General features: G+C 39.8%; 2 protein-coding genes across 3 annotated transcripts; both read left to right on the top strand.

Moving 5' to 3' along the window:
• Positions 1 to 4,350: 4,350 nt before the first annotated feature.
• ppp1r3ab (protein phosphatase 1, regulatory subunit 3Ab) lies at positions 4,351 to 11,649 on the top strand. The gene is given in 5 exon segments (XM_034236099.1): positions 4,351 to 5,421; positions 5,423 to 6,238; positions 6,726 to 6,793; positions 6,882 to 6,979; positions 7,623 to 11,649. Coding segments are annotated over 5 exon segments (3,924 nt in total). The 5' UTR covers positions 4,351 to 5,353; the 3' UTR covers positions 10,497 to 11,649.
• Positions 11,650 to 13,772: 2,123 nt separating this feature from the next.
• bmt2 (base methyltransferase of 25S rRNA 2 homolog) lies at positions 13,773 to 20,876 on the top strand. Of its 2 annotated transcripts, none has more exons than XM_034236100.1 (5): positions 13,773 to 14,046; positions 16,654 to 16,795; positions 16,919 to 17,029; positions 17,440 to 17,554; positions 18,392 to 20,876. In XM_034236100.1, exons 1-5 carry the CDS (start codon positions 13,887 to 13,889, stop codon positions 19,025 to 19,027), a joined length of 1,164 nt encoding a protein of 387 aa, XP_034091991.1. In that variant the 5' UTR covers positions 13,773 to 13,886; the 3' UTR covers positions 19,028 to 20,876. The 2 variants fall into 2 exon arrangements, with proteins under 2 accessions (XP_034091991.1, XP_034091992.1); XM_034236101.1 differs by lacking the exon at positions 13,773 to 14,046 and adding an exon at positions 16,056 to 16,466.
• The last annotated feature ends 1,158 nt before the right edge of the window (positions 20,877 to 22,034 follow it).

The following is a 22,034-nucleotide window of genomic DNA, read 5'->3' as shown; positions in this document are numbered from 1 at the left end:
CAAAGTGCTTTGTTTTGATTGTTCATCAGTATTATAATCAAAAAGAGAAATATGAACGTTAGTTTTTACTGAAATGATCAAATAAAGTCAACATTTCACAGTCTTTACTGAGCTGTGTGGAGTTTGTTCAACTTTTAAAAGATATTTGAATGGTGATATACACAGTGATAGATGTTAAGGACTAACGTTTATAATAAATACATTTGTATTTATTTTAAGATCTTTTCATGCAATAATACGTATTGGGATCATTTGTATTAATGTGGACCGGAGGGAGAGGGTTACGAGCATAAGTTTTACTTTCCATTTTTTATTTCAATTCAACTTTGGTCCTGAAGAATATGTTTCTCTGTTGTCCACGTTCATAAAGCATAAAGCAACAGCATCAGAGCACGGTTCAGAGTCTCTAGATGAGTTTACAGTAGTCCCTCGTTCTTATTGAACATCCATGTTGTAGTCTGCTGTTGAATGCAGCTATTTCCACATCTACACTCCATCAGCTGATTATTTCTATTTGCCTCACTTTATGAGCTTCACAACATGTACCTTGTTTTGCAACGTCACAAATAAATGGGGCCAATCTTCAGTCAGATGTGAATGTGTAATCTAACATTTTCAGTAAGAATAATGGACAAAAGGAGAGCAAATACAATTTATTGAAATGTGAACCAAAAGTTAATCAAATGTTTTAAATAAAAAGCACATATGGACAGAAGGTGTAAACCTATTAAATGTATTAAACACATTTAGTCAAATAAAGTGACAGACTAGGCCTGTGCAGTTGGTATCAGCTTTGCCCAGCATGGGCTCCTCCATCAGGCCTGGTCCTCCTCGCAGAGGAAACACCCTCAGTCCTCTCCAAACCAACAGACAGGACGTCCATCACACGGAGGTTTCTCCCTGAAGTCTCTGCTGCTCTCTGGACACCATGCTGTCTCAATCCGTCCACACTGAATATGAGAGGGGGAAAATGAAAATAATAAATGCTTTAGACCAGTGGTTCCCAAACGGTGTGTCCGGGTGTGCCGTGGGATTTTGTGACAACCATATGTTATTATTGCAATATACAACTACACAAAAATAATTATTTTTTAATTTACTATATCAGTACTTTTTAGCTTTATATGTATGTAATCTGCGCGACTTGCGTGTCCACATCTCCACGTGCAGTGCTGCATAAACATGGCTGAGTCAGCGATAACTTTCGAGGGGTGGAGGTCTGCCCATTATTTTGAGTTCGTCCGAAGAATAGACAGAAATGTGACGGTGAGGTGCAAACTGTGTCCAGGCCAGAAGCTGTTATCCACTGCTGTAAACACCACGTCAAACCTCAACAAGCACCTGCAAAGAACACATGCTAAGGTGAAGCTAACGCACACGCTATTTGTTGTTTGTTTACATCACGTAGTCTGTTCTTCTTCTCTGTCTTCCGGTTGTTGCCTGTTTTGAATGACAAATACACACTACCGCCGCCTGCTGGTAAGGACAGTTATTGCCACTCACGCATGCGCGTGTAAAGTAACGAGTAAAGTAACGAGTTACTTTATGTAGATGGTAACGAAGTAGTGTAATATATTACTTTTTTTTTTAAGTAATATGTAATATATTACATTTTTTTAGTAACGACCCCATCTCTGGAGTTGGCGTTCTGTACTCTGATTTACATGAAGAATAACAGGAGGTCACGGCTCTCTGTTGAACAGGACTTGCAAGTGGCCCTCTCCTCAGTGCCACCAAGGATTAAAAAATGCTGCACGCCCCGACAGGCACATGTATCTCACTAATTTGTAAGTCGGCAAAAATATTTACAATAGCACATGTTTCAATGCTGATTGCTGAAATGTTACATTTATAATTTGTAGTTCAGGACCATGCAGTGCAGCTTCCTTGCATTGACAGTTCTCTGTGCTGAATTTCTGCTGAGTTTCCTTTGCCTCATTTTTAATTGTGTGACCTGTCTGGTTTAAATGAGTGTGTTGCTGCTTTGATGAAGCCTAATTTGATAAAGTTTCAAATTAATTTCTGAAATATTTCGTTAATAAATAGTTCACGTGTAATAACGTCTTTGTCACATTTAATTTGGCATTAGTAAATAATTATGCACATTTACAGATATTTTACATGATATGAGTGATAATACGTGTTATAAGGGCTATTTTGCACAAAAGGTGTGCCTTGAGATTTTTACTTGTCCTTTGGTGTGCCTTGGGCACAAAACGTTTGGGAACCACTGCTTTAGACAATAAGAAACATAAAGTTGACTGTTGAGTTGCTCAGTTTTTTTAGATTGTCAATACTATTACTGTATAACTAATATCTCAGGTTAAGAGGCACATTCAAATAAAGATTGGTCTTTAAATACATTTTGTCTTTTGAATTGTTTGTCTAAAGTCAAGGATCTATAACTGGTACTTAGTTTTAATGATACAGTCTGGTTATTATGCTGTTTGGAGGAGGCCTCACAGGTAAGAGCACTAACTAGCTACCATCACATGTACCTTAGCTTGACTTAAATGTATTAAACGTATAGTTAAGTGATATCAAAATATAAATAAATAACTAATGTCATGCAAACATATTAATATTTGCTTGATTCCAGTGTTGAATTTAGCACAATTGCATACAAACGTTAAAGGGTTTTAAGATTCTGAAGTATTATGTTAAAACTCAATAACTTAGATTATTATTTATAGTTTTGCTGAATAGTTTCATGTCCGCTTACCTTAGAAACGTAAAATGCGACGGCAGCATGCAGATGGGGAGCATGTTAGCTTAGCTTGGTAGCTTCAGCTAGCTCTGGAACTTCCAGCTCGGTGGCAGCAGGTCCCGCCTCGGCTCCGCCTCTTTGCCCTTATTTGGAGCAGGCTGGAGAAGGTGGGAGTTGAACTCTGACGTCACTGTCGAGCCGTTAGTGGCCGACTCCGCCTACTAAGGGCTTCACGGCAACTCTGCAGAATCCTATGGGTGACGTCACAGACCCTACGTCCATTTATATATACAGTCTATGACTTAACCCCAAATAAAAGTAGTGACAGAGGGAACCGGAGGGAACCAAGCCCCCAGGAAGTGCGCCGGAGTCTGATGAGAATATTCGTGCTGGTCAAACGGCGGTACTACACTTCCTTTAGGTTGCTGGGCCCGGAAACACTTTTTCCCATTGACTTCCATGGGGAAAGAGTGGTCTGTAACTCGTTGGATAATTTTTTTTAAACAAAATAAACTACCCAGTATGAACGTTTGTATAGCCCTTATTAAAAACATTCGTTCCTCAAGTTGTAAAAAATGTGCTAATAACGTTATTCTGAGTTATTTCCCTCGGCATTATGAACGCGCATCTAACCCACGGGACCGCGCCGCCCGGCACGTTCATGTTACGTGTTCAGTACTACATGAGTTTCTCTTTACCCATGGATGCACAATAACAACGGACCATATCGCCTTACTGCCAGCCCACGGAGCTGTAATAATGGATATATTGCACATGTTTGCTGTAATTCATCATGTGTAAAATAGTATACTACATGGGCTGTATGATGTAAATCTTGTACCGTAAATGTTGTATTAAATAAAGTTAATATTACCGACGTAGATTAACGTTCCTGTAGCTTCTTATTGCACTTGCAATTGTTTTAGTTACTTGTGGGCTACTTAACATGAATAATCACAGTTACTATCCTTTTACTCCATCACATTTAAAAAAGAAATAGGCTATTGTTATTTTAACTCCACCACAGTAATCCATCATTAGCTTTACTTTTTAGATAAAGTTTTAACTCACAATTGATCATAACAGGCTTCAACATATACATTTTTATATATTACCAAGTGGTTTCATGTACAACCCACACAAGTATCATGCTAAATGAAGCTATGTTGCTTGGATATCACTAGATCCTGATGTCAGCGTAATATAAAAGTACATAACGATTGATGTGTAACTTAGAATAATTTACTAGCTAGCCGCTAGCTGCTAACTGCCGCCTCGTTCATATAAATCCAGTACCATGCTGTCATGAACGCGCGGTGCTGTTACGTGTACGCAAATTCACGTGCTTAATGTGAACGAGCCTTTTGGGCGGCGTGGTTAAAGTTGCGCATGCTCTATGAGTGCACATACGGGTACTTCTCAGGCATGCCGGGTAATCTGTGATGTTTCGCTCTCTCAAAAGTTGGGCCATTTTTGTCATTGAGCAACTCTCATAGGAATGAATGAGGCCCCGCCTCCCACGCTGTATCCAGTTCTTATTATACATCCATGGAGGGAACCCATGCGCAGCTTACTTCCGGGTTTTAGGATGCGTCACTGCACCACTCTATGTCCGGCCTGCAAAGTAACCAGTACGATAATAGCCTTTCAGTTCCCCCCAACAATTTGTATTGAAATAAATCAACATGGAACCAGTAATCACTAACTTTGTTTTCCCCGGCCCCTTATCGGAGAACACCCAGCTAGTAACCTAGCAACCAAGCTTCAGGTAGCGGCAGTCAGAAACTCAGGTAGGCTATCTTCAAATCTACTTACAAATAAATATGGGGAAGTGTAAGTTCAACCGTATTTGGTTGGAAAGCATCTCATTTGGTGCTTGGTTGAAACCAGTGGAGGGGAACGTGTTTGAAGCCCGCTGCACCTTTTGCAAAAAACATTAAGCGTTTTTTTGTTGCAAATGTAGCGTTAGCTAGTGCAGCAGCTCCCGCAACAACACCGGGTTTGAATACATTTACTTTGTAAGTAATTATGGGACTTATTTCTTTATATCCAATCGAAGGGGGGTTCCCCATCCTCACCTTAAGACACAACACTCTTACTCACTGTAAACATTATATTTGTTCGGTAAGATAGAGAAATACCTGCTTTGTCACAGCTCTGAGATAAAAACAGCAAGTAGTACAAATACAAGATAAATGGTGATATGGGATAAGCAGATAAAAGAACCAGCTTGTGATTGTTTCTAACAAACTGTGGGGTTTTCACTGCATTATGGGAATGTCAAAGATTGTTCTGTGGAAGTGATTTGGGAGGCCTAAACAGTTTTCAACTGCCATTTGATCTGTATTAGTCCTCATTTGACCCATTGTGGGCCAAAAGCAACAAAACACAAATAGCTGCCATGCTTGTTTTACAAATACCATTACAACTCTCCCGGGGAGACATTACAATAGCTACATAAGAACAATGTCAACAAAACTTTAGGAGCAGTTTAAAATAAGATTCTTAACAATCAATATTGTTGATTTGATCACAAACGCTTTGCCTGAAGGCGGCAAGAGGATGATATGTTCTCCTCCTGAGATTAGACTACTGTACATAGTTTAAGTCCCTTCTGGCCTATTTATAGTGTTGGCCCTTGCAACAATGTCATCTGTAACTCGACTCCATCTGTTAAGTCGGAGCATGTTGAATGTCAGTTGCCAGAAGCAGAAGCAGTTCACTTCCCACCAACTCTCCTACCGAGAACCCCATGGAGATTGTCGGACAACCGGGACCTTCGGGGGCCTGTAGCCTCCTCGGAGTGCCCCTGCTCGGCTGCTGGGACATGGACGAAGATAATTGTGAGGTGCTGATCGGCATCAGGCCAAAATCATCGCCTCTCCCAAGGAGAAGGAGCTCTGTTGAGGAGGACGAGGAGCCAGAGACGCCCTTGTCCAGCTCCAGGAGAGTGTCCTTTGCAGACGGAAAGGGCCTCAGTTTGGTGCAGGTGAAGGAGTTTGGCACATGGGATGTGCCCAAGCTGCCAGAATGCAACCTCTCTGTGGGGAATGCTAAAGATGCAGAGGAGTACTTCTTATTTCCTACAACGTTCTCACTTCCGTTGTCTACTGAAGAACTGTTTCTGAAAGTCCAGACACAGAAAGTGGAGTTGGAGAACATTGAGTTCGTACCAGGGACCACAATACTGAAAGGAGTGGTCCGAGTTCTCAACGTATCCTACAATAAGGCGGTATATATCCGAACCTCTTTGGACTCTTGGTCGAGCCACTTTGACCTCCTGGCAGAGTACATGCCCGGGTCCAGTGACAGTTTGATGGACCTTTTCTCATTCAGGCTCACCCTGGTGCCTCCGTTTGGGGAGCAGGGAGCCAGAGTGGACTTCTGTCTGCGATATGAGACTCCGTTGGGGACTTTCTGGGCCAACAATAACTACAGGAACTACGTGCTGTCCTGCCACCGGAGAATGAAGGAGAGGAAAGAGAAACCGCAGAAGGAAAATGTAAAGAAAAGCTGCCTAAAGACTGTCAGGTGAGGATATAAAGTGTTTCACCGGTTGTAAAGGTCACTGCCCATAATAGTTTTAGACACAATGTAATTTGTTTTATTTTCATGACAGGAGAAATGTCCAATGTGCTAAAGGTGGAAGAGCAGGCTGGCCAGTTTCTGACATAGGATTTTAAAACATTTGGGCTACAGTTAATCCTGATATATCTCTGGTATTGTTGTAAATATAGTATGAATGCCATGAAAAGAGAAGACAAAGTCAAAAGACATTGAATTGTGCAGACTAGCTGAACAGGTTTATTAAAGTGTATTATGCAAGGCCTGTATTTGTATGCAATGTACGTTTTAAGCAAACGTGGTGTTAATATCCTATCCTATAGTATTGCTTGATTGACATTTAAATATTTTTGGTATCAAATCGTTTCATATCTCAACATGTTGCACTTTGTGGTTTGTTCATTGTTGAAAGTCACATAAAAGTCTGACTCATCAAAATGTCACTGATCCACAGTCAGCCCTTCTCCACTGTGGAAAACATGTCTGCAACTGAGGCTCCATATCAGGAAAACATTTCAACAGGTGATGATTGATTTCGCTAATTGTAGAATTAACAAAATTAGGAATTTGAATATGCCTTGACGTACATTTTAATGTCTCGTTTCTCCAGATGTGTCAAACCATACAGAGCAAGCGGACACTATGAAACCAAATCAAATCCCTACAAACCAGTCCGCAACATCAGAGGAAAATCAGCAGAAATTACTGGTGAGAAAAATTCAAAAACACAAAATACTTAACTGTCTCTTTTTCCTTTTTGGCACATTTAAACCAAGTCACAACAATGCAGTTTACTAATAAATGTTATGGTTTGTGTTTGCGGACTTTAGGCCAATGCGATACCGTTTTGCTACTAGGTGAATAAGCATTTATATACCGTGAGCTACAATGATTGACAAGCTACTTGGGATTATCAAAATATTCTTAAAATCCTAAATCCTTTTCATCAGACTCCACATGATATTTTTGATTGCTTAAACTATCTTTTATTTAAGTACTTAATAGGACATGTTTGATTCATTTTTGGCTATAATAGGAGGTTAAAAGACATGCTATTGAGGTACAGGAGGAACAGAACACTTACATGAACCCTGGTGCACTTTCTGAGGGAATATCACATGACCAAATAGCACCAGAGTAACATCATGTACTCAGCACCTAAAGGACATTCAGTGCTGTCTGCAATTCAATTTGTCATGCATGATATTTTAATACTTATTTTTGATTTTCTTTTTATATTTAGGTAAATAATGCAGTCATGTCATTATTTATTCAGATCATGTTACACCTAACACCATGACTACCGTGTGAGAAAATAACAATGATATATATCCCTGTTGTTGATGGACAGGCCGAGAGCAAACAGGTCTCCAGCCAAAGAAATCGCAGGAATGCTGCAAGGATGGCTCGGCTGAAGGACTACTTTTCTCAGGAAAATGGAGGAGCGGATGACACTGAAAGAGATGAATCACCTCCAGAAGCAAAACAGCCAGCCCAAGAGGAAAGCCCAGAAGAAAAGCGAGCAGATGTGCGATATTTTCCCGAGGAGAGCAGTCAATCAAAAGGTTCTTACTTTGTTTCTGTGTCTCTGGAAACGTGCAGCGCACCTCTCCTTGATGTTTCACATGATACGTCAACTACACGCCACTACGTGTCCAACAGTGAGACGGCGAAATCTGAGAGCGTCACTGCCACAGATATCTCACTCAACCCATTACATCCAAACGGTGAGCCCGCTCCTGATGAATGCCGAAATATCAACAAGTGCGTCTCAAAAGCTGAGGAAGGCCACTTTGCAGTGAAACCAGCTGACAGTATTATTTTGGAAGTGAGCATTGAAAGCCTTGTTAGCGAGGCCAACAGCTTCACATTTGGAAATGTGGTGGCTCCGCTTTATAATCAGGTGCTTGGCAGAGTGGGAAGTGAAAGTGATCGGGGAAATCCAGTACGGGCTACACTCGATGTTGGAGACTTACCTCAGAGTAACTGGCACTCTGAAGGGAGACAGACTAGCTATACAGGGCATGATGATGGAATTCAGGGGGATATGATTAAATATCAGAAATCAAAACAAGAATGCTTAGGTGCCCCTCCAAAAAGTCCTCAAATTGAAGAGAAGGAAAGCTGTTTGAGCGACACGGTAAACAACATCCAACACCATGTAGAAACTCAAGATGATGTTATTCATTTAGACCAGAGATGCACCATCACATCGGAGGTTCCAAAAAACATTGCAGAAGACGGAGTTGTAGATCCACACAGTGCAAACGTTTCAATAACACATTTGTTACAAACACCCACAGAGAGTTTACATCTCCAGGAAGACAATCTCACCCAGGACCTCGAGGATCATACATGTGCACAAACTAAAACTACTCTAAGTGACACACTTACGGAAAGTGAAACTCATAAAGCCATGGCTAAACTAGAAACCTCATTCATGTCACCTCAAACTTATCAGAGTGAGTCAGACTGTGTTAGCGAGGAGGAAAACACACTGACCAGCTCTATTGGCGAAAATGGCTGTAAGTGTGTAGAGGAGTCAAACGTAGAACAAGATAACGTAGGCAAAACAGGGATAATGTCGACACCCAATGGCCTTTTAGAGGAGAATAAACTACTAGAAGCTTTACACAATTTGAACTCAAAGCACATCAATAATTCTGCTAAAAAAGAAACTGTGAAAATTGAGGAAATTGTGGAGGAAAAGGACACTCTGATATCTATTGAAACTGATAAGAGCAACTCGCATATAGATGATTCAAAACACTCAGCTGAAGTTAAGGTCATAGGTGAGGTAGCTGAGTCAGCGACAAAAGCCAGAATAACTAATCACATACACAGTGATGTGCACAAAAACTCCCAAAAAATAGAGCACCATGAAATTGTAAATGCTGTCCCGAAAAAGGGGGATTTTTGTATAGCAGACACTACTGAGGTAAACTGGGAAATGATGGTTGAAGAAGAGGAGAACAGCATGTTAACAGATGAAGAGGAGAGTGAGGTCATATGTTTAAAAGCAGTGGAGAAACACCAAGGAGAGTTGGAGGACACATTTAAGGAGGCAGCATCAGAAATCAGAGATACAACACAGACCGACGACCAAAAGATGGAGATCACAACTGCCAAAGACGAAGAGAACAAAGCTGAGGTTGCAGATGATCTAGAGGGCAATAATGGGGTTATAGAGGAGGACATTGGGGAGATCTTGGCTGGAAAACATGGGGAGGAAGTTGAGGAAGAATTAGAATATGTTCAAGAACCACCCGAGGAGATTGAAGGAGAGAAAAAAGATGAACAAGAGGGGATAGAGTTAGAGAAACCCTTTGCAGAGATACAAGAAGTCAATATTGAAACGACAAATATCCTAAATGAAGAGGAAATAAAGATGGAGGAAGAAATTACGGATGAAGTCAAATCAAGGGAGGGAAACGTAGAACAGGAGGATCCAGATAGGGAGGGAGTTCTAGTTCTTGAAACAGGAGAGTCGGACATCATGCTTCTAGAGATTATAGAGGATAATGAAGCAGGGGGTTTTGAAGAGAAGGTCGACTTTACACAAAACGAGGATGGTCTATCTGCTCTGGTGAACAATGAGCACAACAAGAGAGTAGCTGACAAAGAAAATGGACACATCCCAAAAGAAATGCAAGAGACAGATTTCCAAAGCAGTGTGAGAGATGATAATGAATCCACAGCTGCAGAGGAAGGTTCCTGCATTTCTACAGAAGAAGCTGAAATCGACAGTGAATCTGCGGAGTCCGACTCAGACGACGAGGTGGAGTTATACATGCACTGTCTGAGGGCCGTTCACACCGGGGCCCAGAGCAAAGACGTAGGTTATGTGCAGGGCTTACGGTCCTACGTAAGCAAAGGCAAACTGCTGTCCACACGCATGCCCTCCATCAGTGAGTCTCTGGATGAAGAGCAAGACCTGGGCGGCCTTCAGGACAGCCATGAGGAGACGGCAGACTTCCAGCCCACAGCTCTGCCAGCGACAACTGGACAGGGAAGCCTCAACAGACATGTGTCATGGTGGAGAGAGACTTTTTCCTGCAGCAATATCTCCAAAACATTGTTATACGCCACCTTGTTAGTGGTATTTTTAGTCGTGGTCCAGCGTTATGATTTTCTTGCCTGTTTCGGGCTCTACTTGGCATCTGTGGTTTGGCTCTACCATCAGGGAGAGAGGCAGCCAGGACAACAAAAACAACATAAGAGGTAGAATTATAATTGGCTGTGAACGGTAATACTATCATTAGAATTTGATATTTTCTCTTCATTTGAAGATATGTGAACAGGTGGTATTAATAATGGTCTAAATAGAAAAAGGAAATAGTTGGTAATGGGCATTAATAAATGCGACACATATCAGATTAAATGCTGTATATTCCCTATGGGAGGATGCTAACTCTGTTGTCTAGAGTATGTACACATTTTCTTTATGCTTTATTTTACATAAAACTCAGCATTAACGCAGACAACAGGCAGCGTACCATTGCTCACACTGACATATATTTTTGAAGTGTAAATACAAGTGATCTGTGTGTGTGTGGATGCTATCTATACATCTTTTTGTTTTGTAGGGTACATTTATTTTTCATAAGTCTTGAATAAATCAATTGTGTTCAATGCTTTTAACACTATTAGTGTTTGCAACTGTTTTGTGTTGTTTAGTAGAAAGAGGGTCACTCTTTGTTTTACTTTCCTGTATACAAATACATACAATATTTTTTTGTAAAACAGGAAGTGTTTGAGGCAGCCTAATATCATCAGGAGTAGTAGTTAGGTTTGGGGAATTATGGAAGCTTCTGGCATTTAGTGAACAACTCACAAATATTTCCTTTACCTGAATCAAGGTTTATTAGTGTCTTTTAATCTATAGAGGTTAAATATTAATTCCCATACCGGGAGTTGAACCCTGGCCGCCTGGGTGAAAACCAGGAATCCTAACCGCTGGCTAGACCATATGGGACTTGCATTCAGTAATACATTATCTGAGAAAACGTTGGTCATACCCTGAAACCAGATTATAATTGTTGGATTATTCATGTCTCCAGTGTGTTGTTTACATGTCTTAATCCAAGGCTGCAATCTGATCAAAGCACGTATGATGTTATCACTTATGAGTATTCAAATATGTTTGACATCAGAGATATAGACCCTGATAAGATGCTTTGTAGTAGCCTGAAAATCAATATGAAGAAAGCAGCTGCTGGGAGAAAATACAAGTTCGATAGTTTAAAGATTGTTCTGTCCTTATCTCATCTTGCCAGCAAAGTTGTTCTAAATAAAGGACAACCCTTGAGGTGTGTCAATGTGCATTTCTGACATACTGCCTTCAGTGTCAGTCTGCAATAAATCAATACACTTAATTCGATGCTTGTTCAATGTTGTTGTGTAGTTTTGTCTCAGAATAAATCAACAGGGAGGAACATTGAGTCCCTTGTGGAAACAGCATAGCAAAAGTTCCCTGTTTGAACTTTGGCTTGTAGCTGTGTTTTGAGCTGAACACAGCTGCAGTAATGTCAGTACAATCCACCGGGAGGAAGACCACGCTCTTTTGCCAGATGAACACGAGGTTGTTTAGCCACCAAAAGAAACACTAACATTTTCAACAAGTGACAGATAGAGATAACTGACTGTGCTAAAATCTTAATCACCTTTCCAGACATGTCTTTTAGATCAATTTCCAATTATCGTCTTCATGGACATGTTATTTTCTTTTATTAACTTGTAATCAGTGAGTTGAGTTTAATATGACCTTTAGATATCTGGGATTCTTTATCGGACCGTGATATTTCAAGAACATTAGATCAGACACATAGTTAGAAACGTATTCATTCATAGTCATTTATGTTTCATTTCTTATGACATCAACCAGTCAATTTTTACTAGCCGTGCAGTGGGGGTTTTTGTTTAAATGTCTCATCAGAGCACACTAAGGGGTAGAGTGACCTGGCTGGCTAGTGACATGGTGTAATTAATATTTTTATAACAGCCAAGTGTTTAATCCTGCAGACTGCAGCCTGTCCGACCTCTTTCTAGGACGTATACATTATTACTTGAGGGCGGTGATAAATTATGATTAGTGACATTATTAGTATTTGAAGCCAAGGAGAATTTCAATACGAAGATATGGTGCTGACTTCATACTTGAAGAAACATTATAATGTTTATTTAGAATATCTATATTCACATTTAACATAATACACAATTCCAATACATGCATACTAGAAAAGATACAATTTACATGAGAGGAATTACAGTTTCAGAGGCCTTTCTCCTGTCTTTGTTACAAACAACTTTTCCTGGAGCATTGATATAAGACCTCACATAACGATGTTCCATTAATACAGCACTTAAGTTTTAATGGTGAAATTAATCCCAACCATGACTAAACAGTGAAACCACAGCTAAGAAATCTAAGCACTGACCATGATGTGCTGTGTTTATTTTTGGAAGTCGGGATTAGTTATGTTCTGCAATAACGTATAAATGCAGTTTGGATAACACAACTTTAGATACAACTGCATTGTCTTTACTTTGCACTGAATTCAGAATTTGAGCAGGACAAAAGCTGTACTGAAAGCTACAAATAATATTACTCTCACAACTGCTCAAACCCTGCCAATCCTTTGCTTTTTGAAAAATGTAGACTTCAATTTACACCGAAATGTAAATTATCATTGTCAGCAAACTAGTACAATGATAAACACATATTTAGTGGAGATCTGTCTTCAGAAATGTGGGAACCACACACTACTGAAACCATTGGGTGGCACTATATACACAGTGCACGTGAAATTGAATGCACAAGAAGGAAATACAACATGTTAACCATATAAAACACGTCTGTATTTGTATAAACCTTTTTCAATTCTAAAACATGTTTTTAAACTGATAAGATGTTTGTCTTTTTGTCAAACTATCCCATCATGACAGTATAGTAATGCAGTTTTCATTATATGCAATGCATTGCCTGTAAACAGCAGTGATATGCAGGGCTGCCTACTCTTAACACTGTGACATAATTGATTTACTATGTGAAATAAATATATACAGATATTAATCAATATATATAAATCTAAATAGCACACAAATTAAAAGAGAGAAAATAATAGATACCTGTACTACAACTTTAAATATTAAAAAGGAAAATTCAACAAAATTGAAAATGAATGAATAAAGAGATGTCAGAGCAAATAATAAACACAAATAAAAAATATAAATGCATAAAATATGTTGCATCTGTTAAACTGTCTGAAAGCGTTACATTTGCATATGCATTGAGTCATGTTATCATGTCATATTATAAAAAACATACTCTATTTTTGTGTCATGTCATGAGGTTTTGAGATAACTTCAGTAGTTGTAGTATTTCCGAGCTGCATTTAAACGCTCCATGGAACGCACGCAGGATCGTGAACGCTACCAGTTCTCTGATTGGACGCCGCACTGCCAGTTCTACAGCATGTGTGTCAAAGTCAACCAATCAGCTTGCGTTTTGTTGGCTAGTTCGCCGGTCGGTGTTTTTTTACAGCTGTGGAAAAGGGGAAGCGAAGCGACTGGCGAAAACAACAGCAGCATCGGCGGTGCGGTGCGGTGCGGTGTTATGGACCTCAGGGACAATGTCGAGACCGGGGAGACGGAAAAACACACCGAGTTGTTCTACGTGCCGATACCGGAGGAAGAACCGTGCAAGAGGGAGCAGGAGAAGCTGTCAGGGGTCGTGAAAAACGTCCACAGAAAACTGCGCAGGAAATACAGAGAGGGTAAGCAGCAGCTGCAGGGCCCCTAGGTCTCTGCATGGCCCTGCAGCCGAGGAACTAACACTGAACCGTAGCTCTTAAATTGTAAATGTAATACTTTCTGTAAACAAAAGCCCCTCTAAAGATAACCTACTCTGCTCCTTGCTAACGGTTTTGTTTTTGAGTCATTGGTTAGCTGTTATTCAGGCAGTGTAGCATTATGCAGGCCAGGCCTTTAAAGCTGCTTAACAATAACATTAAAAACACTGCTAAGGTTATTTCTGCTTTGATTTAAGTCCCTGGTGTAAACATGTTTTATCTCTCTGTTAAAACCAGTGTGCATTAGTGTAATAGATTACCAATAATCAGGTGGTGGAAAATGTATTCAGATTGTCTTCTGAACTATAAGTATTAATACTACACAGTAAACATATTCCATTACAAGTGAAAGTCCTGCATTGAGAACGGTACTTAAGTAAAAGTATGTAAGTATAATCAGGAAAATGTACTTACAGTTCTGTAAAAAGAGTCAAAGTACTCTAAAATATTAAAAAATATATGTTAATAAAAAAGCATCAAATCACATTTCAGAAGCAGAAACGTTGACATGTTTTACACAAAATAAATAATAGTTAGCAACATTGAGTAAATCTACTTAGTTACTGTCGTCCACTGCCCATAATAGACACTATAGAGCTTATCTGTTGAGACAATAAATTACCTATTTCCTATTTATTGCCTATATATGATAACTCTGTGGACTGAGCAAACCTTTTGTGCAACTTTTACAACTCTGTTGTTATTCAGAGATAGACAACCTGAGTAAATACCCCTTTCAACAGATTTGGTCAAAACAAGTACCTCACAGATTCACTAATGCAGTCTTTGTTGTAGTCTTTACTTCCACTGTGAAAGAAATGTCCCTTATGACTTACTCGTAAATAAAGATAAGATTCAGATTGACACTTTGTATAACATTTGACTTCAGGGTGGATTTACTTCTGCTTTTGCAATTTGGGGAAGTACAAAAAAGGCAAAAGAATAACCACTTGGTCGGCGCAGACGATGATGCATCTCTGAAACTGAGATTTCAGACCAAATGTTTACCCGGTATATTGAATGACATCTGTCTCATCTATCTTCAATCAGAAAAAAAATCACAACACAATTTAAGACTATAATTGTCCCTTACTGATGCAATAATGTCAAACAAAATGGAGCTTAATCCTCTCATGTGCTTGTGGAACACAACACATGACGTTAATAATAACGTTTGTGGATCTTTTTTTTTAAAACTCTCTTTTATTGATTTTCGTGGATCTTTCTAAAGCTGTAAAGACTGCATCAGGGTTGACATTCTACAATAGTTGGTGTGTTTTCAGATCAACAGCTATCTGTCTTGAGAACTAAAACATCTGTCTTGTTTCCCTTTATTAGTCATTTTAGATAGCATGGTGTAAAATGGGAAGTTTGGAAAAACCCTTTCAGCGCTGATTGGAAGTGATGCAGTCTTTATATCGAGAAAGGAAACATTATTTTATCATTAACTTGTAATTGTTGCATATTAGCTATTTGCAGGCTATATTTTTAAGTAACTTTGCAAGTATTAAAGCCACAAATGTCATGATTTTAAGTTATCTTTTAAGCTAATTTGTTTAGCTTGAATGCTTCTGAATCAAGATATCCATTTGAGTACATCACTGCTCCTGAATCTCAGAAACCACAGGTCGTCCTGCTCTTTGCTTCAAATGTTTAGATTGCTAGATAGAGCAGAACGAGAAGACTCTGAACAAGACAACTTTTAATTGTTTACACAATTCATCAAACTTTTCACAAAGGAGCTTAATATTTTTTGAGTCCAGGTTTTGCTGTTATGGGTGTACTTGTATGTGTTAAAACACAACATAGCCAATGATGTAAGGTTTTTAAATGATGTTAATAAGAAGTCATTTTTAGAGGAAATCAGACACTATTCGCGAGTCAGAGTTAGCGGCTAAATGGTTGTTTTTGTAGAATGTAACGGCACAGAGAAGCGTCCTGCTAGCGGACCTCATGAGTGGTTAATAAGGAAAGCATGATCTGGGAGGCTTGGCATTGAATCACAGCGTCATGCTCCTCCAGCGCTGCTGTTTACCACTACTCCTCTTGTTGTCCTTTCATTTCTGCAAATCCGAGGTTTATTTCCTTGTGGTCATGGGATTTCTCCCTTATCAGAGTGTTGGCCTAGGCTACAGGCTGTTAACTGTGAAGAAATGCTGAAGCGATTTTTGTTTTTTATAACTATGAAATGGCTATTTGAGTAAGATTGTTTTTCGAACGAACAGTTGCACTTCTGTGCTGGCAGAGGAGAGTCGGCATGTACTGTAGCAGTTAATGTAGCCTGAACCTTTTAAAAAGAAGTACTGGCATGTTTTGTTGCTGAAGGAGATAACCGAAGTTGGCAAGTAGGTTGTGAATGTTTGACTTGGTTTGGATTGATTTGTCACACTCAAAGAAGACAAGATTACAATTTAGACATAGTGATACCAGTAGATTAATCTGTGAACGTATCATTCCTTTAGTGTTTGAAGTCTTTGATTTGATTGTTTTTATTTGTTAGTTCTGTCCTAATTTTCAAAATGGTTTCCCCAGTGGGCGACTTTGACAAGATCTGGCGCGAGCACTGTGAAGATGAGCAGACGCTGAGTGAGTACGCCCTCGCCATGAAGAATCTCGCGGACAACCACTGGACCAAAAAGTGTGAAGGAGAGGGACGCATCGAATGGTGTCGCAGGTACAACTCCAACAGCTTCAGGTTTAGATCTCATGGCAGTGAAATGTGACTCTTCTAAATGTGTGCGATGTGCTCTTGGGACATGTCTCTGTCACTTTCACAGTAAAGTTTTCACTTCCACAGTGTCTGTCAAGAATACTTCTTGCAAGGCGGGATGAAAAGAATGTTAGAAAAGGATGAGAAGAGCGCCATGTGTCTGCCTGCAGGAGCACAGCCGCACAGCAGCATGCCCCGGTGAGCACACAGTCCATCCTCTAAACATGCTTAAAATGTGTGTTGTTATTGTATTGTTTGGGGTATGTTAAAAAATGTTTAAGAACATCTTACTGTCCCCCATTACCTTGAAATGAAATACACTAACAGGCCTGATAATTACCCCACAGATTAAATACTAATTTATGAAGAGGCGTTTATTTGTTTGTTTCTTAGATAAAGCATCTCCAGTCATATTTCAGGAACACATCATAATTGCATAACATCGTTTTATTGAAAATACTTAATGGGCTCTTGCATGTAATGTTTTGTTTGTTTGTTTTGGAAAATAAATCATCTGTTGGTTCAAAAATGTTTCCTGAAAGACAAAGAGGCACTGTTGGATGCAGAAGTCACATGGTTTCAACACTTGTTCCACATTTGTGTTGTAGCTCTATCTCTCCGCTGGGGAAAATGCGCCTGCTTGACGTTGGAAGCTGCTTCAACCCTTTCCTGAAGTTTGATGAATTCCTCACAGTCGGGATTGACATAGTGCCTGCAGTTGAGGTACAGGGGCTTATTTAACGCTTTTGTTTGAAATCCTTGTTGACACAAATAAAGTGCTTTTTTTTCCCTGTCAGGTGATTTAGTGCTGGCATTAAAGAGCAAAAAGCATCAACAGAAATGACTCACACAGGGGTATCGGGTTGTGGTTTTACAGTATGTGTCAACAAATTGTGCAAAAAGCAGAACAAAAAGGGCCTTGAAGTCTGCAGCTGCAAGTAGAGAAACATGAACATGACAGTTCATCAAAAAGAGCACAAGATCAGAATCGGAAATCTTTTATTCATCCCACGCCTGGCATATTTACAGTGTTTAAACAGGAAATAACCAGTTCAGATAAAAGGTAAAACTTTGCATTAAAATACTTGTTATCTTTCGGTTTGAGTCAAAAAAGGATGCTCAGAATATAAACTCATATTTCTACATAGAATAAATGTAAATAAAAAAACAAGAAAAATAACATGATGAACATTTAATTACAGAAAAGGAAAACAAAAATCTAAGCAGTAATATATTTAGTGTTAAAATTAGAGCTGATTACAAAGCATTGTATATCGAGCAAACAGAGAGAGGATTTCTCAAATATCGATTAAACACACTTGCATACCCCTGTTCATATACTGTACACACATTCGCACTTACTTGTGTACATGTACATAAACGGCACAACTAAAATCAAGTAAATAAAGAGGGCCGGCACACAATAATAAAATAAAATGAAGAAATAGACAACCAGGGTAAAAATGTCATAAGTATCAGCATTTAAAAAAAGCAAGTGAACATATTAAAGCAATTACATTAGTATTAAAAGTGCTGACATTTTTGTTTCTTCTCCTTCAGAGTGTGTACAAATGCGACTTCCTCAACCTCCAGCTCCAGCAGCCCCTCCAGCTGGCGAGCGACGCGGTGGAGGCCTTCCTCCGCCAGCTCCACAACCCCATCGACACGCTGCCCGCCCAGCTGTTCCACGTGGTGGTCTTCTCCCTGCTCCTGTCCTACTTCCCCTCCCCTTACCAGCGCTGGCTCTGCTGTAAGAAAGCCCACGAGCTGCTGGAGCTGCACGGCCTGCTGCTCATCATCACCCCCGACTCCTCCCACCAGAACCGCCACGCCCTCATGATGCGGAGCTGGCGCGTGGCGGTGGAGTCGCTGGGCTTCAAGCGCTACAAATACATCAAGTATTCCCACATGCATCTCATCGCCTTCCGTAAGGTGTGTGTGGCCACCACCAGCGATTTGGTGTCACGCAACTACCCGGAGATGCTCTACATCCCTCAGGACTTCCACTCCAACGAGGAGGAGGAGGAGTGTGCCGACGTGCCGGTGCAGGCGCGCTCCGAGTTTGAGGACGACCAGGTGGCGTGGGGCTTCACGGAGCTCCCCGACACGCCCTATGACTCGGATTCTGGGGAGAGTCAGAGCGGCTCGCTGCCTGGCTTCCATGAGCTAGAAGACCCCATCCTGCTTCAGAGCTAGGCGGCTAAAACCAGCTACCCTGCCTCCACCTTTCTCCTTTCCTCTTCTGTCACCTCCCCTCCAACTGCTGCGCTGCCAAATGTTAACCTGCTGCAATCTTCTCCCACGTCCCCCTCCCTCTCCTAAAGACAATGCAGTTTGCACAGTGTAAAAGAGAGAAGTTTACAGATTATTTTATCATATCCACACTCCTCTGAGAGTACACACACACATACACGCACATGTAAACGAATACAAACACACACACTAAGATGGATATATTTTGGTAAAAATCTAGGTTTTTTAAAGAGTTGGACAGTGAATGCCCTAGAGATGTCTAAGCTCCTTGATTTACATACCATCTATCAATCAGCTTTCACTAACAAATACTCGGTCTCTATTTGAATAAGCTAGTGTGGTAGGCTGCTCAGTGCAGAGGAATAAAAGTGACCCCAGCAGTCTGACAGGAGTTTGGTTGCACTGGAGAGATTTAATGACTGGACTGGTACGCTTGCTTCTGTCACAGTCATATGCAGTTAGACTTTCTGAAAAATTCTTGATGTTCATTTAGTTTTCCAAGAAAAAAAAAAAAAAAAATGTTAAACGTTTTAAAACGTATCTCTATATTCTTAAGTCAAAACATTGGTGTTGTCCGGTGTAAAGTGTCACAATGCAATTTGAACTTGGCATCCTCTAAATGAATTGTGTATCTTTTACAAGGAAGTGGTATTCGTAGCATTCTAAACATTTCTCAGAACCATATGGTAGAGTATTACTAGGTTTACTAATGTGAAACTGTAACTGTGTTTACTCAATGTGTAACAAGGTACGATTGTTTCGAAGTAGGTATTAGACTTTTATTGTTCCTCTTCTCGATGTCCTCTCAAATATTAGATATTATCTCCTGTTAGATTTCCGTTACATGTTTGTTCTCCAGCAGAGAAATAGTACTGCAAGTCAAATGGACTTTAAAGCTCCTGTATCCTTTGACACCGTTTTGTAATTTTGATGTGAAACTATAGTAAATACTCTGCCTCCAAAAAGATCCAGATCTGAGTTCCTCACAGACAATTCTCCTTGACAGAAGAGATTTGCACTAATTTTCTGTTTTAACATACAGAACCAGGTGATAAACTGTAGTAGTTAGCAATAGCAAGCGAAATCTGAAGATGCTGTGTCCGACAGACGGGGGAGATTTTAGCTAAAGACACTACCTGATATAATGTTAGTGTGTGTTCCCGCCTGTCTGTGGATGGGTGAGATGTGTGTCGGTGTGAATGAAGGAAATGAGTCTAAGTGGATGTGTTATTGTCAGTGGCACTTTATCATGGATCCCAAAGGGTGTCACAAAATGTAGTTATTTTCCTTTGATGACAACAAGATGGGCCCAAAAATAATAATACCAGTAAGTCGAAGGTGCCTTCTTTGTTCCCATTTACTGTTTGTTGCGAGCAGACTTTTGTGCCCCTCGAGAAAATGAAAATCATACCTTTTTCAAACAAACACATATCCAGCTTCTTTGGCCAAACGGAACACGGAAACTATCCGATTCTCCTTTGTCATATTCATGGATAGCAAGAAACGAGTTCAGTGTTGATGTAATGCAGTGTGTTGTTTGCATTTGCATATCGTTTTCCAGTTAATCCACATCTCTCTGCTGATATGTTCTTTGTTTTAACAGGAAATAATAACGGTTCACATTACCACACACATTCAGACTTTGAAGTTTTGTGATCAATTGGTGCATTTGTCTTCCAGTTTTTCTGTTGGTCCATTTGCATGATTTGTTTCATCTTCATTATCAACAATGCCGAACAATGTGTGCTTATATTATGGTTGTATTTCTCTTTTATAAATGAATGTAAATGTCTCTGGTGAGTTGTGTGTTTTGTACTTTTGACTTCTAAACATACATGTGTCAACTCCGTGTGCTGCTTATAAAGTTATGTGGAGTCAGTTGTGAATCCGGAGATCGAGCAGCGAGGTCTTTTGACAATATTTGTCCGTGAATTCAGTAACCAAGCAGTGCACAGATAGACCTTAAAGGGAGCTTGAGCACCTGCCCTTTGGCATACTATAAAAGAAGGGCCCTTTTTGTAAAATATAATTTATAATGTGTTTTTTTTTTTAAAAAGTTCACAAAGGGTTAACAACACAAAAGTTCCAAGCCAATCGTTACACAGAGTTTTTATTGTGCTTTAGCCAATCAGAATGCAGATCCTCCAGTACCTCAAAACCATAGACTGTATATATAAAGCTCAAAACCGAGGTGGCAGTGAAAGGCGAGATCTGCTGAACTGCAAAAATATAACTCGGATAAAACCGGAATAACTCAATATAATATTGTCAAATCAAAAACGGTAACAGTAACTTAATTCTAAGGTTGTAGTTAAGTTTTACTGTGGACACTTCCACTAATATAAAAACATATCACTATAATATTTTACTGAACAAAATATGAAATAAAAAACCGATTTTTTTAAATGCGAAAATACAAATATTTATTTTTAAAGAAAAGTAATGTTGCATTTCAGAGATTTTAATTTACAACTTTATAAGATCTGTGTTTTATAAGCTACAATTAAACTGAGAGATTGGGAAGATGTGAAAAAAGAAAGTTATGCATATATTAATTTTCAGTTGATACTTTTCTGTCGTTCACCAAACTAACGTTATAATCAGGTTATAATCAGGGCTGCACATAACTGGTGCGCAGGTGCGCATGCGTACCTCCGCCAAAAAAAGAGCACCGGGTTATTTGAAACAAAGCGCATTTGCGTACCAACATTGAGGGAGAGAGATAAGAGAAAAGAGAAAATAGAGGAGAGAGGAGAGGTGAGGAAGAGAGAGAGAGAAAGATATTTGCGAGTTGCATATGAACCATGATATGAACTCAGGGCCTAGGGCGCCAGATCTGGGGAGGTGCTGCGCTTGCAGTTCTGGGAGGGAAAAAAACATTTTGACCGTTGGGGCTCATCCTAATTTTCGCCCTTGATATAACAATATTCACAATTAAGTAAATGTAACA

The sequence above is a fragment of the Gymnodraco acuticeps genome, unplaced genomic scaffold (genome assembly GCF_902827175.1).
Source record: "Gymnodraco acuticeps unplaced genomic scaffold, fGymAcu1.1, whole genome shotgun sequence".
Taxonomy (NCBI): Eukaryota; Metazoa; Chordata; class Actinopteri; order Perciformes; family Bathydraconidae; genus Gymnodraco; species Gymnodraco acuticeps.
Note: the sequence above shows the minus strand (reverse complement) of the source record. Positions and strands in the feature narration are given on the sequence as shown.